The sequence below is a fragment of the Hypanus sabinus genome, chromosome 13, assembly GCF_030144855.1.
Source record: "Hypanus sabinus isolate sHypSab1 chromosome 13, sHypSab1.hap1, whole genome shotgun sequence".
Lineage (NCBI taxonomy): Eukaryota > Metazoa > Chordata > Chondrichthyes > Myliobatiformes > Dasyatidae > Hypanus > Hypanus sabinus.
In genome coordinates, this window is record NC_082718.1 from 19,934,496 (window position 1) to 19,961,473 (window position 26,978).

Sequence of the window (26,978 nt, forward strand, 5' to 3'; positions counted from 1 at the left end):
AGAAAAAAAATCACATAGAAGAACCTGTATATTCTCAATAAAAGCTCCACAATCATGAACTGAAGATCGTTAGTATTACCCCAAAGCTCTGTTCAACTTGAAGGCACAACCTTTTGTGTTTTGTTGTCATCATAATATCCAGGGTTGTTTAACTGCACCATAATTGATTAGCAAATAAAATTTCTACCAGATTCTCTATGAAATCCCAAATTACACATCCTTATTTGACATGTCTGCTGTTTTCCCTATAGAATTCCATACATCAACTTTATCTATTTTTTAATAAATTCTAACTTCATTTGCTACATTCCAACTACGTTGGGAATTTTCTTGTAATTCAATTAAATGACTTGTATAACTCTTACTTCTGATATGTTGCAGACATTGGTCAGATAATCCAGCCCTCATCTTAATACTAGCCATTCAAAAATAAATGATATAAGTTTTGAAATGGCATTTGAGTATCATTCCCAATCTTCCAGCCTGTTCACTGCACTTTGAGAGGTATGTTTGACAATATTCAGTTGCTTTAAACAGTTAAATTACATCATATTACCTAAATTCCACATCAACAACATTTCACTCATTCAATCGCCCTTGTACATTAACTATACTCCAATATTAAAACAAAAAAAAGAGAAAATAGTAGCAGCATTTCATGCAAAAAAAGCATCAGTGTCCAAACTCAATTGCTTTTTCATTCACAAGCCTTAGCACAATTTCTTGTGTGGGGTAGAACAATCATTATGCATTTGCTTCAGCAAACATGAAGGGCATCAAGCATAGAATTATGGCTTAATGATAGGGGAGAAGAGGGTAACAGGCATCCTTTGGTAACAGAATAGCAAACAATAACATAAGAGTATAAGCCATAGAATAATCAGTGGACTTTGGTGTTTGAAATGGTTGCAATTACTGCTTAGTATCCAACATGGTAATGTTTAAGATTTCTGATGTCTTTTGCCATTAGGACACATGATCATGTGTATATGTTATCACCCCCTTTAAATTATGTTAAAATTAATTACAGGCAGCTAATATAAGCCATGAACTAAGAATACCCTTCATCCTATTTCAAGAAAGCTAAACAAAATATGAACCTGATGATAAGTAAATCTAGATATTTTTAAAATTATTTGTCTCTTTGTATAAATGCATTAACGTTCCCATAGGTTGCCTGGCAGGTTTCAGTACTGACAATCCAACTTGCTACCATTGTATGAATGTTACATTTCTTTTAAACTTGACAATGGAGCACCTTAACCATTCTTCATATGGAGAATCAACAATGAATCTTTCACACAGTGATACACCAGGATATGGACATGGTCAGTCTTCTACTGCCTGGGGACAAATGTTTCCCTGGTTTAATCCAAGGCTACGGAGAGGTGGGTCTAGAAAGCTGAGATGGGTGTTCGTTCTCTGCGGTCATGATGGATAAAGCCTGGCACTGCTTAGCAGCCAGAGCAGAACAAGCTGAAAGCCTATCACAGACCATAAGGATGGGCTCAGAGTAGAGCTCCCGCCACACTCAGAATCATCCTCCTGTTGCCAAGGGGTGGGGGGGGGGGGAAAAAATAAAATTAGTCACATTTCAATTTGTAGCAGCACTTGTCTTATTGATCTCTTAAGCTGAGGCAGCATTTACACACATTTCATTTTGCTTTGATTTTGGAGCATTTTAAAACATCTGTGAGTATTACTCTGACATTCAGCGTTGTAGGAATTATGACGTGTATGTTTCTTTAATTAGAAGGATACACAACTCCACCTCTTGAAGGCAGTATCCAGCTTTGGCTGCCAGCACTGGCCAAATGTGAAATTATTGCCACCAACAGCCAGAATCTTTAGTAGTATCAATGAGAGGTGACCATTTCCCCCATTAACCTACAGTATTAACTTTATTTGAAACATATGATGAATTCACTGAAAATACTCAGATTTTGCCTTTTGACCACATATTCCTTTCATTCCATCTGACCACCACAAGGAAAATGCACACTTGTGTAGATAAGGGACTTAAAAATTCCTGCTCTCCTGACATGTGACAAACTTTCAATTCCTCTGGCGTCCTATGCACTGTCTGAAAAATCATTTTGTCCTGCAAGCAATTGTGGAGGCCGATGTGTCATTCCCCATCAAACTGGTATCCACACAAGAAACAGCCTATGCATTAACTAAACATTTAGACTCTCAAACCAAAAATAAACTTACCAGTAGCAAACTTTGACCTTATTTTAAAAAGGGCAATTTCTGTTCAATTAAGTTTTATAATGAGACTTTGAAAGGGAGATTACCATTTACACAGAATAGACAAACTACAATGTCTCCCATATTTTACTGTTCATTTTACATTCCCCTGAGGAAGTGCAATTTCCTTTTTAATTACACAAACTACTCCAGTGAGGCATGAGCTTCATACTTCCTATCCTGGATGACACCTCATCACCCTGAAGTAGCAGAAGTAATGTTCTGAGAAAATTAAACTGGGAAGTGTGCAGAAAAGATTAATCTTTTGATTTGTTCTCCTGTGCCAAGCTGACCATGTGAGCCACAGCTGGCAAAGAGTGTTATTAAAATGATGCCAGCACAATCCCTCCATTCTTAATGCTGGTGGAGGGAGTGCTGCCTGTTTAGGCTGAGCTCTAATCAGACAGCCACAGATTATTATATAAATTGGGTTCCCATGATATAGGTGGTGCAAGACTGTGATGATAAGTTGAATGCAAGGTGATTCTAGTAAAGATGGCAGAGCACATTTAAAGAATGCCTGAGATGTGGAGAAGTCTGAATTAGTTTATAGTGTGGGTTGGTAGGAAATGGGAGTGGGATAGTTATTTCAGACCCAATAATTTCTGTGGGCCTGATCATTGTGGGAGACAATCAGGAGAGTCCCTCCCTACGTCACACATTTTTCGCCTCGCACTGTAACCTGGCCAGAAAGGTTGAAGGTAGCAGGAAGACGAGCAGCACCTGCAGTGATTACAACATTAGCTCACAGACAAGGCTTTATACCACATGGGAAGCGCAGGACTGACTTCGGTGCAGATTAAACTGTTCGGAGGATAATTCCACTTGGTCTCCAAGGTGACAATGACTCTGTATTTTTCATCCCAGGGAGGTTCTAGACTACAGCAGATGATGCTGCACACCCAGACCACCATGCATTTCTCAGCAGGTCTTCTTGCAGCACAACACTTTCATCCTCTTTATTGTGGACACTAGGACCCGGCAGACACAACAGATGTTGAAATCCCTTCAGATGACTGCGGGCAGCATGGCTCCAGGGTGATCCAGGCAGTGGAATTAGTGCTTGAACACTAATCCTGTGTGATCAGTGTGATCTTCACTGATAACTTGATGCTGCTGTGCATGCAGTTACATACTGGGAACAGAAGCCTAGAGGGCTCTCCTTGTCCAATTGCCATTACCTGGTAATCGCTATTATCATTTTGCGTTCTTGAGGACGGTAAGTGAAAAGTATTGGGTTTACAGTTACTATTGTTAAACAACTGCCACAATGATAGCTTCAGTTAATTCAGCTACCAATTCTATACCCTTCCAGCTGCGCCTATCCGTTGATTTCTGCCGGATGGAATAGGAGGGTAGAAGTAGGCAGCAAATTCAAATTCAGCTGGAATTCATTTCAGCTTCAAAACTGGTAAGGAAGCTACATTAGGTGGGTCCAACATTAAGGGTTGCTCATTATACTATCAAAAAAGGTGCAGGTGCCTACAGACACAAACTCAACATTTTAGGCACAGGTTCTTCCCCTCTGCCACCAGATTTCTGAACCTATGAATACTACCTCACTATTTTTGTCCTCTTTGTGCATTAATTGAATATTTTAATAAATATTTCTTATTGTAATTTATAGCATTTATATGCCTCGCACAGTACTGCTGGCACAAAAAGAACAAATTTCATGACATATGTCAATGATATTAGACCTGATTCTGAGACTGGATATTAAGCACATCCCTCTGATGCAAAGCATTAATCAGAATCAGAATCAGGTTTATTATCACCGGTATGTGTTGTGAGATTTGTTAACTTAACAGCAGCAGTTAAATGCAATACATAATGTAGAAGAAAAAAACACAAAGTAAAATAACAATATTAAGAAATAAATAGATTACAGTAGGTAGGTCTCGATAGACCATGGATTTGTGCCTTTGGAAGGTTTCCAGGGCGCAAGCCTGGGCAAGGTTTATTTTTAATGGAAGATCGCAATTGCCCAAGATGCAAATCTCTCCTCTCCACGTCATCGATATTGTCCAAGGGACGGGCATTAGGACCCATACAGCTTGGCACCGGTGTCGTCGCAGAGCAATTTGTGGTTAAGTGCCTTGCTCAAAGACACACATGCAGCCTCAGCCAAGGCTCGAACTAGTGACCTTCAGATCACTAGATGAACACCTTAATCACTTGGCCACGCACCAACTCAATTACAGTATACATATTTTGATTAAAAATCGTGCAAAAAAACAAATAATATATATTTTTCAAAAGTGAGGTAGTGTCCAAGGGTTCAATATCCATTTAGGAATCTGATGGCAGAGGGGAAGAAGCTGTTCCTGAATCGCTGAATGGCTGAGGTACAAACTATGAAATCACAGGCTAGGGAAAACTGTGATCCAGTAGTATGTGCTGGTCTGGCCTTTGGACACGGTTTCAAGCTCTGATCAGAGAGAAGCAAAGAAGATTTTCAATTAAAAGTCAATTTAGAACTGACATCACCTCAACAATAGTCAACCATTGCAGAAAGAGTAATAAAAAAATCTCTGCAATTATTTATTAAGATAAAACTCTGCAAGTTTGGATGCCAAGACAAATTAAATAACTGTCTTCATTTGTAACACTGAATCTATTTCACACTCTTAACAAGAGAAAGGAACGCATTTATATTGAAATAAAATGTGATAAAGTGCTGCCTTACCTTAAAAGGAAATCATTCATTCCATTTTATCTCAGCAGACTCTAGCACTTTAACATTATAGGTATCAGAACATAAAGAAATTGTTATCATAAAAGTTAAACAATTTAAAAAGTAAAATGTAATTCAAGGAAGTCAAATCAATACTACTGTTTGGTAAGTTCTTAATCATTTAGATCTGCTATTAAACTGTGATTCTTTTGTCCTAAGCTTTCTATCAGAGGACCTCAAGTTCCACTTTATGGACTCTTGATTGCTGCCCACTGCCCAAAACACACAGTATAAATAGTCTGAGTTTCCTGTCTGCGCATGCATCAAGATTCTAATCCTCAACTTAGTTATTCAGTTTGGCTGCAAACAGAGTAGACTGGATGATTTATACTTCCTGGAAATGCCAGCGGTGAGAGCCTCATTCCGGAATGGTTAAAACAACTATTCTAACACTCACTTCTGCTGTGAGGCATCCATCCGTGATACTGGCTCAGGGTTTAGTTCTCCTTTAGTACGCCCTGATGAGCTGGGCATGCCCCAAAGACAGCCTATTTGCAACAAATTTATATTTCTTTGACTGAGTTTATCAGCCCTCTGACAGATTCCATAAAACCCACAGCCATGCTGGTCTTGACCTATCACCGGCATTCTCTCTATCCTATCCATAATAGATCCACTTCTCCCCCATCCTCACCCTGGAAACTGGGAGAGTGATGAGATTTAGAACGGAAGGGTATCGCTTACAATGGCGTTTAATGGCTACATTGTATAAAGGCTCATAAAATTTTTAAAAATGCAGTTACCTACTCTTTTGAAAACCTCAATCTAATTTCCATCACAAATCTGCATCATCTATGCTTTTAATTTTACGTCAATAGTTTGTGATTTATTTGTACATAACTAATATTTGCTATATTTTTATCTACTAGAACAAACTATGAAGCCTATGAAAATAACTTCAAATATATCAATGAAGAATGCAGGAATAACCTACAAGCAGTTACTGTACTTGTTTTAAGAGGAACTCAAAATTGTTAACTCAATGAAAACTCATTCTAGTTCAGAAAGGAAACTTAGTTGTAAAAACTTGCTTTAAAAAGTATCACATGAGAGTACGTTCGCTCTGGACCACAATTACTCGTAGGGAGTTAGTTTCATGTTAATATCACACCTAAGAAGGAAACTAAAGAACAAAATCCAGTGAAAGTAACTGACCCTCCACACATCAAAACTTGCAGTAAAATGAAGAGAGGAGCTGACACCACGGCAGGGGCACGACTCGTTGTGCATATAGGCTCATCCTATTAACAACGGGCAAAGTAGCAAGAAGGAAAAAAAGGGAACACAAAAAAAAAAGACATAACAAGATGAGTTCATGCATTTTTTTGCTGGCTGCCAGCAGAGTTAATGTGAGCATCCACCTAGAGCAGAAAGTCACAGTGTAAATCACAAAACAGAAAATACCCCACTATTGACAAATTAAAAACACACACAATCACACGTCATCAGCAAAGACATCAAGCTTGCGAGCAAGTGTTACTGTACTTTCAGGCACTGGGTTTATTGGGAAGCACTTAAGCTACCTTTGTCGTCAAGAGAGATGAGGAATATTCGGACCTTCAGCTAATTGAACCTGAGCTTATGCATAATGTGGATTTGTTTTGGTGACTAAATCCCCAAACATTTATAATGAAAGGTAACTCAGTAGCACTTTGTTTAATTGGATTTGTGAACTTCATCTTGAGGTCGCTGTACCTCATTTAGGATCTAAACAATTACATTTTCACTTAGCATATAAACGATCATTGCTACTTTCAACTCAAAGAAAGAAGATGCATCTGTTAGGGACTTTTAAGAATGTTTAGATAGACACTGAACGTGATGGGAATGGAAGGATATGACAGCAGAAGACATTCATTTAGGTGGCTATTCGACTACCAATTTAATTGCTTGGGCACAACATTGTGAACCGAAAGGCCTGCTCCTATGCTGTACTGTTCTATACAATTGCTAAATTGTATGCATAAAAACCACTATACCGATATTGTTGAGTTAGAAAATTCACAACAAAGCAGAAATCATTTCAAAATACATATGTGAGCAGGTTGGACCTCATTTTTGGCATTGTCTCAGGAAAGCAACAGAGAGACAGCTCAAATTTTTGTTGTTCATTGTTTAAGAGAGTATTGGAGCCTTGATTGTTCTGAGGATGCTGTCTGCTAAAGATGTAGCTCACACAAAGAGGTGAAACAAAAAGAGAGTTGAAGGAGCCCAGGTTAGGCTGCATCTGTTGAGGGAGATAAACAGTCCACATTTCTGGCTGAGACCCCCTCATCAGTACTTGACTCAAAAAAGACAACTACTCATTTCCCTCAACAGATGCTGTCTGGTCTGCTGAGTTCCTCCAGCACTTTGCGCGTGCTGCTGGAGATCTCCAGCATCTGCAGAATCTTCTGTAACACAATGAGGTGCCCAGAGTAACAGTAATCACAAAAGGAATTAAAGGGAAAGTTGGAAATATAGTCCTTCATACTAAGAATATTTATCATTGTCATGAATACTTTCTGGACATGGATTCAATATATATAATTTTTTAAAAAGAGGGCAGATTTCCTTTGCTTAAAATGTTCTACAATGTGAGATCCTACTGATACTTTCAGATCCTTCAGATTACTGACTTCAATTACTGACCTTCCTAAATTGAATTCAGAGCAGAGATAGAACCATTTGTCATTTGATAGGCATTCTTCTGCTGGAGAGTTTTATGATATTATAGAGTCAATCCATACAGGAAAAATTAAGCTCCATGCACCAGAGACTAAAGTCCAGTCAGAATTCACCAGATTTTTTTTTGCCTGAAAGTAAAGTATTTTAAGAAAGGATATCGAAAGCTGCAGTTAATTTTATGTTAACATTCCAAAAGAGTTATGATTATGTTATCAAAGTAAAGAAACTATGGTCCAGAGCAATGTCACATTTGTGCAAGGTTGCTGTCTGGACATATCCTTGCCACATGCTACTTCTACAAGTAGCCAATAGCAATACTTCCTGATACTCATTCACTGCACTCTCGTCTCTGTGAATCCAAACCTTGCATACTTACATGCTCATCAGAATCAAAGCATACGTCGGGACCTTTCCTATGTCTGGGATTCTGAGCTAACAGGCAAGGGTCTGGTCCGTCAGCTGCAAAGTGCAATTAAGGAGACACTGCATAAGAGATGCCAAAATACATTTTGTTGTTGCTTACTTTATTATTCCCGCTTGAATTCATTTTGTCGGTTGTGAATTGTGTGGACATTTTTATTCGGTTTAGTGAGGGACTGCATCCTTAAAAGGCAAACTGGTGCAGTGGGCAAGATTGCCTGTATTCCCGCAAAATTTCACAACTTTTCAATGCAAATGCGATGTTTTGCTGAACTTCTCTTAGCTCAGCAAGAGTTTTACAGGGAAAACAAATAAACTAAGTACAAAACAAAATTTCTAGAAACTTGAGCAACGGGGCAGTTAAGGATCTTACACAGAGATGAACAGTAGAACGAACATCCAAGTAACCTGGGAGGAGTTCATTTTTGCAGGATAAGTATCATGCTGCCAAATGAAGCACATCTTAAATGTTACCCAGAATTTCACCATTAGATTTTACCTAAATTCTTTACACAGCAAGCCTGAGTGAAAACTTTCAACAGAAGGACTTGGTGGCTGACCACCACCTTCTCAAGGGCAATGAGACATGGCTAATAAATGCAGGACTTGGCAACAACTCTACAAGCAAAGAGAGATTCCACATAAAATTTTAAATTATAAGCCAATTGGGCCAGAAACAATGTTGTGATAATCAGTAAATATTTGAGATATTCTAGCAAACTGGACAAGAAATGGCATTCCCAAGATACCGACATAATATATAGGCAACCACAAAGCCTAGCTGCAGACTGACGAGTGATCTGTGGTTGCTGAACAACCAGAAAATACAGTCAATTATCAAATTTTAAAAATCTGCACAAAAATAACCTCCTATACGTGATTTTATATGATATTAACTAAACACTTGGAATTCTGAGACAATGGTATTGACATTCTGGTGGGGAGCCTATCTGGTAACAACCTCCAAAAGATCTTTTCAAATGCTGCATTGGAGCATTCTCAATAATACAAAATATGCAGGTACTGAGGTGGAGACATGGACACAGACTGAAGCCATGACCTAACTTACAGTGTCGGAGTTGATGTAATCGTACACAATACTAAAATTTTCTTCTAAGGATCGAACAACGTGTCCTTTGTGTTCTCTGTCTATGCTGCCGCTCTGTAATTAAAAGCCTCAATGCTGACAACCACTCAGAAATTACAACAAGCTGTGCCAACACAGCAAATAAACACCGCAGTCCCCCAGTTCCAGTGACCTGGGGTCAGTCCTGACTTTCACTGTTGGCTTTGAGGAGTTTGCAGGTTCTCACAGTGACCACGTGGGTTTCTGAAGGGTGTGTCGAGTTCTCACACATCCCTAAGAGGACCTGGTAGGATAATCGGTGATCATAAACCAACCCACAATGTTGGTAAATGGCAAATGAATAAAGCTTGAGAGGCAAAATAATTTCCAGAAATATAGGCAAATAAGTGGGCTGGGAGATGCATGGGAAGGAGATTGATATTATTGCCCTGATATGGGCACAATGGGTTGAGTTGTCTCCTGCCGTGTCATCTCACATACTCAGATGAAGTATGTTGGACTACCAAGTGGTAACTATAAGAAGGGTGATTGAAAAGTTCATGGCCTAAGGTAGAAGGAGTCAATTTTAGAAAACCTAGCACATTTATTTTTCCTACATTTACACACTAGAGCTGTATGTGCAAATAGTGAGAGCTGTATCAATCAACCCCTTCCACCTTAGGCCACAAACTTATCAATTACCCCTACTGTGAAACACCTGGAGGTCCAAGACGCTCTCGTTACATGCATGTACACCTCAACTCTTTGAGTGATTATGCAGGAAGTTTGGTTAATAACTCATCGCCTTCTACCTTAAGCCATGAACTTATCAATCATCCCATGCTTTGGACCACTTCTACAAAGAAGGGATCTATATGTTCCACGACCGCTGGACTAAGTGCGTACATGTAGGAGGGGACTATGTTGAAAAATAAATGTGCTAGGTTTTCTAAAATTGACTCCTTCTACCTTAGGCCACAAATTTATCAATCACCCCTTGTAGCTCAACAAATAGAAACATTGTGGCATTGTACGGTGGAGGTGCAAGTAAGAGGTATCCATACTTTACAGTACTTGAAGCTGAAACACATAAAAGGTTTGTAGATACAGTCACCTTTAAACACCCAAAGGATATTTTCAAGACCAGAGACAAACAATCCAAAATATATTTAAAAAGATCATTTAGCCTGAAAATTAGCTACAGAAACCAGAGTTCAGTTGTTGAAATGAATGCCAGGGGAAGTCTATTACCTGACATAAGTTTCGAGCAAGTATAGGTTGTTAGGGCATATTCTGGAGTTTGGGCATATATTAATTTCACCAGGAACCAATCTTCAGACCTGAACATGAGTTGTAGGTTAAATTTGAAATGCAGCCCTGAACAGTAGATTTTTTTTCTCTCTCTAGAGTTGATTGCAAACCAGACAATGCTGATTAACAATCACTTTGGGTTTATGGAGTATTGGTGTGAAGAAGGAGGTGTGTGAAAACTGTATGTAAATCTAAAGCAGCGCTGTTGATACATTGTACTGTAGAATTGTCCTGCTGGTACCTTTGATCTTTAGCATTTAAAGTGTCATGTAATATTGGATTGAGCAGGCCTCTGCTTCCAAGAGTGTCTTGATATGATTCCTGCTTACTTTTGTTGAAAATACTTCTATATCTTTGACACTCAAAGCAAATGCGCAGGTTTGACGCCGTGGTTAAGAAGGCAGACTGTGTATTGGTCTTCATCAATCATGGAATTGAATTTAGGAGCCGAGAGGTAATGTTAGACAATAGACAATAGACAATAGGTGCAGAAGTAGACCATTCGGCCCCTCGAGTCTGCACCGCCATTCTGAGATCATGGCTGATCATTCACTATCAATACCCAGTCCCTGCCTTGTCCCCATATCCCTTGATTCCCCTATCCATCAGATATCTATCCAGCTCCTTCTTGAAAGCATCCAGAGAATTGGCCTCCACCGTCTTCCGAGGCAGTGCATTCCACACCTCCACAACTCTCTGGGAGAAGAAGCTCTTCCTCAACTCTGTTTTAATTAACTGACCTCTTATTCTCAATCCATGCCCTCTGGTACTGGACTCTCCCAACATCTGGAACATATTTCCTGCCTCAATCCTATCAAATCCTTTAATTATCTTAAACGTTTCAATCAGATCCCCTCTCAATCTCCTCAATTCCAGCGTGTACAAGCCCAATCTCTCCAATCTCTCTGCGTAAGACAGCCCTGCCATCCCAGGAATCAACCTAGTGAATCTACGCTGCACTTCCTCAATTGCCAGAATGTCCTTCCTTAAACCTGGAGACCAAAACTGTACACAATATTCCAGGTGTGGTCTCACCAGGGCCCTGTACAAATGCAAAAGAACATCCTTGCTCTTGTATTCAATTCCCCTTGTAACAAAGGCCAACATTCCATTTGCCCTCTTCACTGCCTGTTGCACTTGCTCATTCACCTTCATTGACTGGTGAACTAGGACTCCTAGGTCTCTTTGCATTTCTCCCTTTCCTAACTCTACACCGTTCAGACAATACTCTGCCCTCTTGTTCCTGCTTCCAAAGTGGATAACTTCACATTTATTCACATTGAATGACATCTGCCAAGTATCTGCCCACTCACTCAGCCTATCCAAGTCTCCCTGTATTCTCCTAACGTCCTCTTCGCATGTCACACTGCCACCCAGTTTAGTGGCGTCAGCAAACTTGCTGATATAGTTTTCAATGCCCTCATCTAAATCATTGATATAAATCGTAAAGAGCTGTGGTCCCAATACAGAGCCCTGTGGTACCCCACTAGTCAGCTCCAGCCAGTCTGAGAAACACCCATTCACTGCTACCCTTTGCTTTCTATCTGCCAACCAGTTTTCTATCCATGTTGAAACCCTGCCCCCAATGCCATGAGCTCTGATTTTACTCACCAATCTCCTATGTGGCACCTTATCGAATGTTGCAGCTATATAGGACCCTGGTCAGATCCCACTTGGAGTACTGTGCTCAGTTCTGGTCGCCTCACTACAGAAAGGATTTGGAAGCCATAGAAAGGGTGCAGAGGAGATTTACAAGGATGTTGCCTGGACTGGGGAGCATGCCTTATGAGAATAGGTTGAGTGAACTCGGCCTTTTCTCTTTGGAGTGATGCAGGATGAGAGGTGACCTGGTAGAAGTGTATAAGATAATGAGAGGCATTGATCGTGTGGATAGTCAGAGGCTTTTTCCCAGGGCTGAAATGGTTGCCACAAGAGGACACAGGTTTTAGGTGCTGGGGAGCAGGTACATAGGAGATGTCAGGGATAGGTTTTTTACTCAGAGAGTGGTGAGTGTGTGGAATGGGCTGCCGGCCGGAGGCGGATAAGATAGGGTCTTTTAAGAGACTTTTAGATAGGTACATGGAGCTTAGAAAAATAGAGGGCTATGGGGAAGTCCAGTAATTTTTAAAGTAGGGATATGTTTGGCCAACTTTGTGGGCTGAAGGGCCTGGAAAGTGCTGTAGATTTTCTATGTTTCTATGACACAGCTTCAGTCTCTCTCCGGTGAGTTTGCTCACATCACAACAGAAGTTGTATGGGGTAAAAAAGCTTTTAAAATCTTTACGGGTTTCCATAAAGAAGAGTGAGAATGCTGTTGTTCTGATGAATGTTGTAGGCATGTTATGTTGGTGCTGGGATGTGCTGTGACACTTGTGGGCTGCTCCCAGCAAACCTTTAGGCTGTGTCAGATGTTAACACAAATGATGCACTTCACTGTATTTCTCGATATACACGTGAGAAATAAATTAACCTGAATCACAACAGGAATTTGGTACTTGTTGGAGAAGCACTGAAAGCTACTCAACTAACGTCATAAATTAGAGGTCTCCTTTCTTTGTCTGTGTATGGAGCCACAAGGTGATCGAAGGCCAGCACAATTTCAGATTAGACCCTTGTAGTTTTTACTAGTAACTGTACATTTCAATCAACCTGATAGCAAATTCCTCAGAGGATCTTGTTAGGCATCCGTTAGTCTCGTGAGACCCCAGACTTGCGCCTTGGAAGGTTTCCAAGGTGTAGGCCTGGGCAGGGTTGTATGGAAGACCGGTAGTTGCCCAAGCTGCAAGCCTTCCCCTCTCCACACCACCGATGTTGTCCAAGGGAAGGGCACTAGGACCCAAACAGCTTAGCATCGGTGTTGTCGCAGAGCAATGTGTTGTTAAGTGTCTTGCTCAAGGACACAACACGCTACCTCAGCTGAGGCTCGAACCAGTGACCTTCAGATCACTAGACCAATGCCTTATCCACTAAGGCATGTGCCAACACGAGAGGATCGGAGACATTAAAGCTCCTGATGATGAGCGATTCCATCCCACCTTACACTACTGAATTGCTGATATTTGTATCACCTACAATCTTAAGGTACATTTACATTGACATCCAAGTCAGTTAGAATGGAGGATACACTTTTGCTCTGCTTGCATTAGAGGCTTTGAGTCACAGGACTGACACGTATGCTTGCTCTCCACCAGTATGAACACAAGGTTTGTATTGGAGAGTTTCTCCGCATGGTAAAGCCTAAAAAGGTAAACAGAAAAATTGATTTATTGTTAGTAGAAGCAAGAACTGGAATTATTTTTGAATAAAAATACTTTGATAATGAATAATAACCAAAGGGGAAAGATGTGTATCAATTCTGTGAGATTTCTGAACAAAGGATAATCTATTATCATAGCCTTTTAGAATATTCTTATATTAACACCAAATATGTGGTTAATTGACTCAAAATGGATTATAGAGAGCAGTAAAGCAAATAAAGGCAATAAAAAATTGGAGAATTGACAAGATGAAAATTTGTTGCCACCATTCATTCATTGCTGTAGGATTATCTTTCCAGAATATTCCCTCTCCACTTTGAGCAGCTATCGGCCAAATATTTTCAGGAATCTTTAGGGATGTTGCATTTCTTCAAAAAAATTTCATGCACATCCTTTTCTCTCTTTCCCAGTAGCACAGGACATAACAGCTTGGGCTTGATCCTGACCCCTGTTCCCTGTTCCCTGTGTGGAAGCACTCCCAAACTGCGAGCACGAGGATGTGTTGATTGGCAAGTTAATTGCTCCTCCGAATTACCCCTACTACAGGTGAATTGGTATAGGGTGCGGGGGTTTGTACTGGGAATAGATGGGACAAGAGCTTACGGGGTTATAAGAAAATTGGATTGTTGTGAATGTTCCCCGGTGTTATCATTTCAGAGGATCTGTCCTGGGTCCAGCACGCAAGTGCCATTACACAGAAAGCACAGCACTGCTTCTGCTTGCTTAGAAATCTGTGAAGGCTCATCATGACATCTAAAAATCTGATCAATTTCTATAGATGTGTATATTGATCGGTTGCGTCACAGCCTGGTATGGAAACACCGATTTTCTTGAATGGAAAATCCTACAAAAAGTAGGATACGGCTGAGACCATTTTGGTTAACCCCCCCCCCCCCCCCATTGAACACATCTACATTAAGCGCTGTCACAGGAAAGCAGCATCTATCAACAAGAACCTTCACCACCCAGGTCATGCTCGCTTCTCACTGCTGCCATCAGGAAGAAGGTACAGGGCCTCAGGACCCTCACCACCAGTTTCAGGAATGGTTATTACCCCTCAAGCATCAGGCTCTTGAACCAGAGAATTTAACTTCACTAAACTTCACTTCAATGGACTGTTCCCACAACCTATGGCCTCACGTTCAAGGGCTCTTCATTTCATGTTCCCGATATTGATTATTTTTTTCTCTTTTGTATTTGCAAAGTGTGTTGTCTTTTGCATGTTGGTTATTTGTTGATCCAGTCAGGCATGGTTTTTAAATGATTCTATTATGTTTCTTGGATTTACTGTGCTTGCCTGCAAGAAAATGATTCTCAGGGTTGTATACAGTGATATATATGTATTATGGTAATAAATTCACTTTGAATGTTGAATTTTGTTCTGGAATGGATTTGTTCTATCGAATGGCCCCTGCCCACTTTGTAAGGAACTTCCTCCCATCACATAGTCTGGATCAGAATGTCTATTTCTGGAGCTCAGTATCAGGCAAACAATGTGGCCTGGCCAACATAACTGACGAGAGGGCCTGAGTCGTAGGGAGACATTGGTCACATTGGAACATTATTCCCTGGAGTGCAGGATGAGGGGGGACCACGTAGAAGTCGATAAAAAACCGCAAGGAGTATGGATAAAGTGGATGGTCATACTCGTTTCCCTAGGGTTCAGGAATCCAGAACTAGGGAGCACAGATAGGGGATTAGAGGAGAGAGATTTAAAAGAGACCCCAGAGGTCTCTTCTGAGGGTACTGGGTACCTGGAATGAGCTGCCTGAGGATGTGGTCGAAGTTTGCATTTATGAGACATTTGGACAGGTACTTGAAGGGTTATGGCCGATTGTGGGCAACTGTGCCTAGTAGGGAGATTGCCATGGTCAACATGGACTATTTGAGCCAAAGGGCCTGTTTCTGTGCTGTGTTATCCTGTGACTTCAATAACGGAGGGTATCCAGGGCATCAATATAGGGGACGTTGACCTGGGAGATGATGTTGATATTGGTCCCCTTATCCTTCCAACGAATTGGAGGGTTTTTAAAGAGAGAGCATTGGTACTTTTTCCAGTGCCAAGATCGAGAGATGCCCACTCCCCATTGATCCCTTCCTGCCCTCCCTGTGAAAGGATCTCCAGTTCCACACTGGCTTGCTAGCTTCCCAAGAACTCACAAACCAAAAAGTAATTCTTGGCTGGCAGGCTGTGAATGAGTAACAAGCAGGTGTCAAACTCCACAAAAAAGGGAATTTTTTGAGGGTATTTTTTTTCAAATGTCAGCCAGTTGGAAGCATTGGAAATATTTCAGTATTATGAAATACTGGGTAGACCAAGATGGCTGATGCTAAGCCATCATACAGAGTCCAACAGTGCCATCTCTTGCTGGCGTCCTACCTTGAGCAGTTGCCACAATCCACAAGCCCACTGAAGGAGGATTCATTGTCATAAAAGTAATACTGAGTCTGTTCAGTGATACAGCTTGATTTTGATAAAGGTTCAGAGAAGTCTTCAATGTCGGCATCAACTGCAGACCAACAACAAAGTGTAAGTGATTGTCAAGCTGCAATGTTCTTTGTACCAAGAATAGAGTGCAGTTAGTATAATACAGATAAGTATATAAAATAAATCCCTACAATAAATGCTGAAAATATTGCATTTCAAATATATTCAGTGGCCACTTTACTAGTTACATCTGTTCATTAATGCAAATATTTAATCAGCCAATCATGTAGCAGAAACTCAATGCATAAAAGCATGCAAGCAAGGTCAAGAGGTTCGGTTATTGCTCAGACCAAATATCAAAATGGGGAAGAAATGTGATCTAAGTGACTTTGACCGTAGAATGATTGTTGGTGCCAGATGGGGTGGTTTGAGTATCTCAGAAACTGCTGATCTCCTGGGATTTTCACGCACAACAGCCTCTAGAGCTTATAAAGAATGCTGTGAGAAACTAAAAAAAAAACCCAAGAGTGGCATTTCTGTGAGTGGAAATGCCTTGTTAATAAGAGATGTCAGAGGAAAATGGCCAGACTGGTTCAAATTGACAGGAAGGTGACAGTAACTCAAGTAATCATGCTTTATAACAGCGGTGTGCTTAAAAGCATCTCTGAACACACATGTTGAACCTTGAAGTGGCTGGACCACAGCAGCTGAAAGCCATGAACATAGGCTCAGTTGCAACTTTGTTTAGATACAGGAGGTACCTAATAAAGTGGCCACTGGGCATATATTCAGGGATTAGTGTTGTGTATTTAATATTTCAATAATATTTGAGCAATTTTGTTTATATATATCTTCATTAAGCATTCTTGTTCATTTCAATTATTCATTACGGGTTATATGTATAAATAAATACGTGAATTGCATACGTCATCACGATACCAAATGGTAAGTTTGCCCCTCGCTTAAAGTAAACGCCTAGTGAGACTCACATTTCAGACTCCTATGTCTCCATTTGAATTAGTTCAATGTTTTGAAGTTACAAAGCGTAACAGTTAGTGCCTTAAATGGAAAGGCAGAATGTCCTCAACAGGGCTCAGTGGAGTCTTACTATACTGCTAGTTAGTTTAAGAACCATTGGCTACCAGAAAAGCTGCAGCCTTTATACTTCGGTAAAACACAGACTGAGGAAATAAGATTGAAGGCTTTAGAAAAAGATGCTTAGCTTAAATGGATGAAATCCAGAGGGAGCCAGGTTAGGGAGGATTAGATGAAGAAAGTAGAATTTACTATAACACTGGTCTGCATTACATGGGAAGTAATTTGAAAAGAGGGAGGATGGGAAAAGAGAGGAACAACTACATCCACCAGATAGGGTAAGATGACTATTCAGGGTTCTGTCAGGCCTTTTCCACTGCCTCCTGAAATATGTTTGATCTCAGCTGGGTGTTGGAGATGAATTTCCCAGGTTTTTTTTAGGTAAAGCAATAAGGCAAAGTCTGGGTGACTGGTTGCATGGAAACAATTAAACAGCAGTGAATAGCAGCACACTTCAAGCTGCTGAACTTGTTGCAAATCTTAATCTGCTGATTCTCCAGTGTCACACCAGTAAATAAATAGGTAGGGTTAGGAATCTCTTGATGACTGGTGCAGCCACTTCATCTTTACTCTTGAAAATTTCCACCGTGTCATTAACTACATCAAACAGCATATCTCTTATTAGCCCTGCTTTGATAATTCCAGGCCTGAGAAATACCTTGGTATTCATAGGGTCTTGCCAATGCAAAATATTTTTAAATATATAAAAGGACTGCTAGCCTATGTATCAATACCAAGTTAATTTCCTGAATAAATTGAATCTATAAGCAAGTTATGTTCAAATGCTCTATGATGGCACGAGATCTACTGACCATCTTAAAACACAGTAGAACTGTTGCTTTCAATCACATTATCCTGATTCCTTGCAATCCCCCACCCCTTTGACTGTGGCTTCCATGCAAATATATTTTAAACATATTTGCTTATTACTTATAAATATATTTATGTGGAATGAACTTCAGTCACAAATTCTCCAGTTACGCAGCAATATGTCTGTACATTCATCAGGCAGTAACAGAGGACAAATGTCGATAAAGTTGGGCATGTTAAGCAACCGTTGAAAGAAACGTGGGGGCCAGATGGTTACAGGAAGCCCAGTGATAAAGGAAGTCCCAGGAATACATCCAATCTGGAATTGGCAATCACCCTGTCATCTTAATAAACGCGCAGTCAAAGCGGAAAATCAAGGCATAGTGTGAATGGCCGAAAACCCACTCCTCCTCCTAGGATTTGTCATTAATAGTCAATCCCAAACAAATGCTCACGTACCTGCTTCCAGAAAACGTGGGAAGGTGAAGCTGAGGAATAACTGTTGCAGTAGCGACCTGGACAGCAACAGAAAAGTAAAAGAATGAAACAGTGCTCTCAAGAGTGGTAGAGTGTATTTTTCTCATTCATAACCTGGGCAATTATTGCCATAACTCATTCTACATAGATCAAGGATTTTAAAGAAGTGTCGTTATCTGCTGTGTTTGATTCCCAGCCAGGCAGTTAAAAATGTTAACTTAAAGTTGAAGCTGGCCATGTCTGTTGAAAGATAATGTCAGAACTTGGTAAATCATGAATTATTTAGCAATTCCTGGAAATATATTAAATAATCTACACTAAAAAAATGGCTAATTCAACCAAATTTTTTCACCAATTACATATAATTGAATTTCTATTGTGAAATGATTTATTCTAATCCCCACTCCGTTTGCCACATAATTAGATCATTTCAATTACTGCAATATTGTTGTTAAGTATTTCTCGAAAAGTTCTGAAAAATTGTGGAGCTTGCTTATAATAAGCCTTTTCCTGTTGACATTGTCATTCATCAAATCAGATTGTTAGGCTCAGTGTTCTCCATCAAATCCGCATTCACAGTCAATTAGATAAAATTTATCCTTTCCTGACTGATCTCTGGTCACCTAGCCAGAGGCAAAGGTTTAAGCTGCTACGGGCTACAGAGTTGTTTCAATTGAGGAAAGGGTCCTGGACTAAAGAAAGACGATACATTCTCCAGAGGGTTACAGCTAGACTGCACTGCTTTGGCAAGTAGTTTTGCTCTGGGATTTCCCGATGGCCACCCACTTCAACTTGACTGTCCGTTCCCATTCCAACATGTTGTTCTGTGACCTCTTCTACTGCCACCAAGGGGCCACGCTCAGGTTGGAGGAGCAAGATTTCATAGTCCACCCGTATATCATCCAGTCTGATGGCATGAATATTCATTTCTCTAACTTCAGGTGATTACTCCAACCTCAGGTAATTTCTTACTCCCTCCCACTTCCCACTTTTTCCATTTCTGTTCTGGTTCCCCTCTCACCCCTCATCTTCTCAATAGCCCGTCACCCTCTGGTGCCACTCGTTCTTTCCTCCATCACTTTCTTGCATGGTCTACAGGCCTCTGCTATCAGATCCCTTCTCTTTCAGCCCTTTACCTCTCCACCAATCACCTCCCAGCTTCTTACTTTATCACACGCACCTGCCCACTGTGGTGAACTACATATACCTGTCTGGACCCGCCCCTTTGCTGACTGCTCCTGTGGCTCCTCCCACAGACCCCTGTATAAAGGTGATTGGAGGCACTGCTCCCCCCCTCAGTCTCCGAGATGCCGTGCTCTGTTTTGCTGCTAATAAAAGCCTATCGTTCGCCTCCCGTCTCTGAGAGTTATTGATGGTGCATCACCCACATACCCCCTCACCTAGTCTTACATACACTTGCTAGCTTGTACTCATTCAGCTCCCCCTCCCCAACCAATGTATTCTGTCTGTTTTCTCCCTCCTTTCCAGTCCTGATGAAGAATCTTTGCTCAAAATTCAACTGTTTATTCACCTCTGTTGTGTTGCCTGACTTGCTGAGTTCCACCGGAGCTTTCTGTGTGTTCTGGATTTCCAGCACACGCAGAATCTCTTGTGTTTATCATTCCTGCTGATTCTGTTGTTAATCTAGGCATTTTATGCCCCAAAGCTACAAAACTACTGCATCCCTTTCCCTGCTGCGTGCAAAGAAGCACCACTATTTCTCACATAAACAAACAATCTTTTGTCTGGTCCCTGATCTGCACCCTTCAAATGTACCAGATAGGTACACATATATATATATATATATATAAATACATATATATATATATATATATATATATATATATATATATATATATATATATATATATACACACACACACACACATATATATACATACATATATGTATATACACACATACTTGTTTATTTATTTATAGCTAGGGTGCCCAAGACATTTGCACAGTACTGTTGTAATTTTATGTATTGCACTGTACTGCTGCCACAAAAAAAAACAAGTTTCATGACATATATGAGTGACAATAAACCTAATTCTGATATGGGCCTTTATTGTGAACTGAGAGTGGGAAGGGGATAGGGAGAGGGGAATCATGGTTGGGAAAAGGGAAAGGGAGAGGGGAGGGAGTGGGAAGCACCAGAGAGACATTCTGTAATGGTCAATAAACCAATTGTTTGAAATCAGATGACCTTGCCTGTTGTCTCAGGGCTGGGTGTGTCTTCACATGCGCCACCCCATGTCCCAGGCACTCCTTCTCTGCCACCTGTCCCACACTTATCCCACAATGTTCTACTCTCAGCAATCCCAACATCCTTTGCTCCAAAAGATATACAAACTTGCTCTCCACTCCACGTTGACAAATACAGTATTGTGCAAATCTCTTAGCCTCCCAAGCTGTATATATGTGCCTAAGACTTTTGTACAGTACTATAGAACACTACAGAACAGAAACAGGCCCTTCTTTTTCACCATTGCTTTCCTTGCTGTTGGATACATCTGTTAGAATTTGGAAACTTGCTTATGAGAGCAGTAGCATGTTAGTCTAAAGAACAGGGATCATTTAGTGAAGAAGCAATGTTGACAGCAGGCCTCCCAAAAGTATTTAATAGAGGCAGGAAAATTGTTTCCATTGGTAGGTGAGACTAAAACTAGGGGACATGGCCTCAATATTCAGGGGAGTAGATTTAGGATGGAGATCAGGAGGAACTGCTTTTCCCAGAGAGTGGTGAATCTGTGGAATTCTCTGCCCAGGGAAGGAGTGGAGGCTACCTCAGTAAACATATTTAACCTTGTCTTAAGGTTGGATAGATTTTTGCATAGTGTGGAATTAAGGGTTAAGGGGAAAAGGCAGGTAGGTGGAGATGAGTCCATGGCCAGATCAGCCATGATCTTATTGAATGGTGGGGCAGGCTCGATGGGGCAGGTGGCCAACTCCTGCCCCTATTTCTTCTGTTCTTAGTGGCACCAAACTTAAGTGAGCTAATCCAGCAAAATAAACGCCAGAGTGGTAGCAGAATGGCAAATCCAAATGGGCCCTGAGCCCGTCAGATAAATCACTGCGACCTGCATTGGAAGAGTACTGCACTGCTGTATTTAATATTGTTTAAGTAATGAGACCCACAGGTGCTCCTCATCCAAACAAATGGGGGCAATGGAGGCACCGTAAAATTAGATATCCTACATATAAAATTAAAAACAGATGCCTTCCAACATTGTTTCCCTAAACGCCTATCAGAATATATTCCGCAGTCACCCACAAACATGATATCCAAAATATTTGCAGAATGATTTAAGATGAATGGGTGGCCTGCTTCCTGCTGCCTACAAAACTCACTAATTTATTAATTTAGCTTAAACAAAGCAAATCTGACATGGAAGAAATATGAGAAATACTTACCACGCTGCACTGGACGCCCACCAACCTATATTCAAAATATCGACTATGCTGGGCTAAAAGTGATTTCAGAAACAGTATTATTAATTCAGAACATTGATACAGAACCAGCCATGATATGAATTGTTTCTAGTTATTACAAGAGCAATGACAAATGTGATATTCCGATGTATAAAATGGAAGAGGTTGACATGGAAGAGTGGTTGGGATCACCCTCTAACTTTCTTATAATGGGTTATCTGGATGCCAATGCTCCCTCTGTCTACAAGACTATATTGTTTGATGTTTTCAGTGTATTCAATTCAGCCAACATTAACTGTGATGAACAAGTCTGCTTAAATCTATTAAGTTGATCCATATTCCAACATACTATATTCAAGCACACATAAATAATAAGCCTGTTTCACAAGATATAATAATGTCATATCAGCATTGTAATGAAAATAATATATAACTCCCCAGCTAGACTGACATTCTGTTTGCCCAACTGATTCACCTGTCATCTCTCCACCTGAAGGGTGGGGCCTCAACTGAGGAAAGAAACCAGCAGTTTAGTATGCTCTGCTCTTTCTGAGGTGCTACAAATGCAGCCCCACGCTGTCGAATTATCAGAGAAAAGTGACAAAGCAGATGGAAAAACTCTTGGGGCCAGGAACATGTGTGCAGCCATGTCCTTGGGGTGAAGTGACAAAAACCTTTGTTTATGATAAGTGCAAATCCTGTAGGACATCTCCCTGATCCTCACAGATTCAATTCTTCAGGGTTTCACAAAGCCACCTGGCTTAATGTTGCTTTGAAGCCACACACTAACATCTGGAACGTGCAAATCGAGAATTGAAACGAGTTACTGAAAACACATAGCACGTCAGCTGATACCCAGAGCCACAGAACTCTGCAGCAGAGAAATAGGCCCTTTAGCCCATCTAGTCTGTGCTGAACTACTAATCTGTCTAAACCCAGCGACCTGCACCCAGACAAAAGCTCTCCATACACATCTCATCCATGTACCCATCCAAATTTCTCTTAAATGTTGAAATCAAGCCTATATCCACCACTTCCACTTGCAGTTCGTTCCACACCTTCAGTGAAGAAGTTCTCCCTCATGTTCCCATTAAACATTTCACCTTTCACCCTTAACCTATCAACTCTAGCTAGGCTCACCACAGTGGAAAAGCCCGCTAGTATTTACCCCATCTGTACCCCTCATAATTTTGTATACTGTACCTCTAACAATTCTCCACTCATTTTTCTACACTCTAGGGAATAATGTCCTAACCTGTTCAAGTTTACCCTGTTCCTCAAGTCCTGTTAATATCCTTGTAAATTGTCTCTGTACTCTTTCGATCTTATTGATATTTCCTTTAGGTAAGTGACCAGAACTACACACAGTCCTTCAAATTAGACATCACCAACATCTTTTACAACTTCAACATAACATCCCAACTGTTGTACTCGATATTTTATGCCAGAAGTTTTCTTTATGACCCTATCTACCTGTGACAGCACTTTCTCAGAATTATGGAGCTGACTTCCTAGATTCCTTTGTCCTACTGCACTCCTCGGTGTTTTATTGCTTCCTGTGCAAGTCCTACCCAGATTGGTCCTCCCAAACTGTAGCACCTCACACTTATCTGCATTAAATTCCATCAGCCATTTTTCAGCCCTGTTTCCAATTGACCCAGGTCCCACTGCAAGCTTTGATAGCTTTCTTCGCTAGCCACTAGGCCCCCAATCTTGGTGACATCTGCAGATTTTCTGACCCATTATCATCTAGATCATTGTTATAGATGACAAACAACAATGGACATAGCACTGATCCCTACAGCACACCATTAGTCACTAGTCCAGTCAGCGAAGCAACCATCTACCACCACTCTGGCTTCTTCTACAAAATCCACATCTAATCCAATTTACTACCTCAGTTTGAAAGCCAAGCAATTGAGCCTTCTTGACCAACCTCCCACATGGGACCTTGTCAAAGGCCTTGCTAAAGTCCTTGTAGACAACATTCACTGCCTTGGCTTCATCAACTTTCCTGATAACTTCCTCTACAAATTCTATAGTTCGGTCAATCTGTGGAGACAGTGTTAATGTCTCACGTGAGAACTGATGGTGGGGCTCCAGCCTGAGATACTATCTGACTTGCTGAGTGTCACCAGCATCTTCTGTCTTTATTTCAAATTTCCACCTCTAGAAAAGCTTTAGATTTTTAATCAGGGAGCAGAGGTTTAATAAAAGACCGCAGGGCTCAGCTACTGGTTATAAAGTCACTTTGCACCATGATATTCATGGTAGTACAGTATTTGGCATTAGATAGTGTGGTTCTGTAGCTTTCGATGATCTCTCATTATAATGTCAGTAAAACATTTTTAAAGATAAACTCTACAAGCTAGGCAAAACATGTGAAGTGAAGTTTTATACAAAGTACAACTTGATCCACTTGGCAATCTTTTCAGCATTTGGAGGCTTTGTCTTGGAAGAACATGTACATCAAAATTGATACTGATAGATTTACTTACAACGTAGACTGAACGAAGCCCAGCTGCAGCTTTTGTCTCACTTTCTGGATCACACACAGACTGGAAATCGTAGGATTTATTGAAGGCATACAGTGATGTGTTTAGAAGGCGCTTCATCAAGCTTGGGTCAATCTCCCCAAAGAATTTGCCAATCTGAAGCAACAAGGGAATTAACAGAAGGATTTGATTTGAAATCCAGTGCCAGGAACTTCCTCAGGAATTCTCTGGATCCGTCTCCGTAAATCAAAAAAGTGGATCTTGCAAAGTTGGAATGACTAGTCAGGACAAACATCAACGAAATTCCAGATGTCTCAGTTAGTTTGCACAATTAATAACATACTTGATGCATAAAAATCAGCACTCATTGTCAAAAACACTATAGATACAGCAATAAGGTAAAATAGTAGCACCAAAAGGGCTGTTGCATTAGTTTATAAAATAACAGTGTCTGCATAGCATCTTTCCTTGAATCAAACACTCCAAAGCTGGTGTCTCACTTGCTGAGGACTTCCAACATTTCTGACAACATGAGGCTTGGTCTAATTTGCAGGCCTCCCACCAGACAATGTTATCTGATATCTTGTATAACTGAAGAGATATCTGATCTCTTCAGATCTCAGTAAATCCCGACTGACCACCTCATAGAAAGATATGGGAAGGCTGCAGTGGCAATAATTAGCTATCTTGTTGTTTGCCTAGTCACCGCAAGTAATGAGATCTCAAACATTTTCATGAATGAAGTAGCCAATTTTAACTGAGCCATGTTTAGTTTATCCAGGATGGACAGGTGATATTTCTCTAATGGATTTAGCATCCATGTGAACTTTTGAATCCACACGACTTGTGCTGAATGTAGACGGACATGCCATGGTATTTAATTGAATTATTAAAGGCCGCTCAGAATGCCTGAAGGTATCTCTTCCCCTCCCCTTCTTTCTTATTCTGGATTCCTCTCCCTTCGTTTCCAATTCTAATGAAGGGTCTTGGGCTGAAATATCGACGGTTTATTCCCCTCCACAGATACTGCCCACCTCCAACATAGATAGTCCCAAACCCGGCTGTGAAAGGAAGAGTCCATGTTCCAAGCCTATACTGGTATCTGTCCCCCACTTTTCCTTCGCTACATCGACGACTGCATTGCCGCTGCCTCCTGCACGCATGCTGAGCTCGCTGACTTCATCAACTTTGCCTCCGACTCCCACCCTGCCCTCAAATTTACCTGGTCCATTTCCGACACCTCCCTCCCCTTCCATGATCTCTCTGTCGCTATCTCTGAAGACAGCTCATCTACTGATGTCTACTATAAGTCCACAGACTCTCACAGCTACTTGGACTATTCCTCTTTCCACCCTGTTATTTGTAAAAATGTCATCCCCTTTTCTCAATTCCTCTGTCTCCACTGCACCTGCTCTCAGAATGAGGCTTTTCGTTCCAGGATGAAGGAGATGTCTTCCTTTTTTAAGAAAGGGGCTTCCTTTCCTCCACCATCAACTCTGCCCTCAAACACATCTCTCTCATTTCACGCACATCTGCTCTCACCCCATCCTCCCGCCACCCCACTAGGGATAGGGTTGCTCTTGTCTTCACCGACCACCCCACCAGCCTCCGTGTCCAACATATAATTCTCCATAATTTCTGCCACCTCCAACGGGATCCCACCACCGACCAAAACTTTCCCTCCCCCCCTTTCTGCTTTCCACAGGGATCGCTCCCTACGTGACTCCCTTGTCCATTTGTTCCTACCGATCTCCCTCCCGGCACTTATCCTTGTAAGTGGAACAAGTGCTACACCTGCCCTTACACTTCCTCCCTCACCACCATTCAGGGCCCCAGACAGTCCTTCCAGGTGAGGCGACACTTCACCTGTGAGTCGGCTGGTGTGGTATACTGTGTCTGGTGCTCCCGGTGTGGCCTTTTATATATTGGTGAGACCCGATGCAGACTGGGAGACTGTTTCGCTGAACACCTGTGCTCTGTCTGCCAGAGAAAGCAGGATCTCCCAGTGGCCTCACATTTTAATTCCATGTCCCATTCCCATTCTGATATGTCTATCCATGGCCTCCTCTACTGTCAAGATGAAGCCACACTCAGGTTGGAGGAACAACACCTTATATACCGGCTAGGTAGCCTCCAACCTGATGGCATGAACATTGACTTCTCTAACTTCCATTCCCTCCTTCCCTCCCCTTCTTACCCCATCCCTATTTATTTATCTATTTATTTATTTTTTCTTCTTCCTTTTCTCCCCCTCTTTCTTTTCCTCTCACAATAACTCCTTGCCTGTTCTCCATCTTCCTCTGGTGCTTTCCTTCTCCCTTCTTTATTCCAAGGCCTCCCATCCCATGATCCTCTCCCTTCTCCAGCCTTGTATCCCTTTAGCCAATCAACTTCTCAGTTCTTAGTTTTATCCCTCCCCCTCCTGTCCTTTCCTTTCATTTCGGGTCTCCCCCCTCCCCCTCCCACTTTCAAATCTCTTACTATCTCTTTTTTCCATCGGTCCTGAAATGTTGACTGTACTTCTTCCTAT

At 41.1% G+C, this 26,978-nt stretch overlaps 1 protein-coding gene across 1 annotated transcript in view; it reads right to left on the reverse strand.

The window, feature by feature from the left end:
• Nucleotides 1-697: 697 nt before the first annotated feature.
• Nucleotides 698-26,978, reverse strand: part of LOC132403692 (voltage-dependent calcium channel subunit alpha-2/delta-1) — a 728,052-nt gene continuing 701,771 nt past the window's right edge. Inside the window, exons 35-41 of the mRNA XM_059987267.1 lie at nt 24,452-24,604; nt 21,936-21,988; nt 18,501-18,556; nt 16,089-16,218; nt 13,576-13,688; nt 8,031-8,113; nt 698-1,545 (exon numbers count right to left, since the gene is read on the reverse strand). Coding sequence (XP_059843250.1) covers nt 1,429-1,545; nt 8,031-8,113; nt 13,576-13,688; nt 16,089-16,218; nt 18,501-18,556; nt 21,936-21,988; nt 24,452-24,604 — 705 coding nt within the window. The 3' untranslated portion in view covers nt 698-1,428. The remainder of the gene's footprint in view (nt 1,546-8,030; nt 8,114-13,575; nt 13,689-16,088; nt 16,219-18,500; nt 18,557-21,935; nt 21,989-24,451; nt 24,605-26,978) is intronic.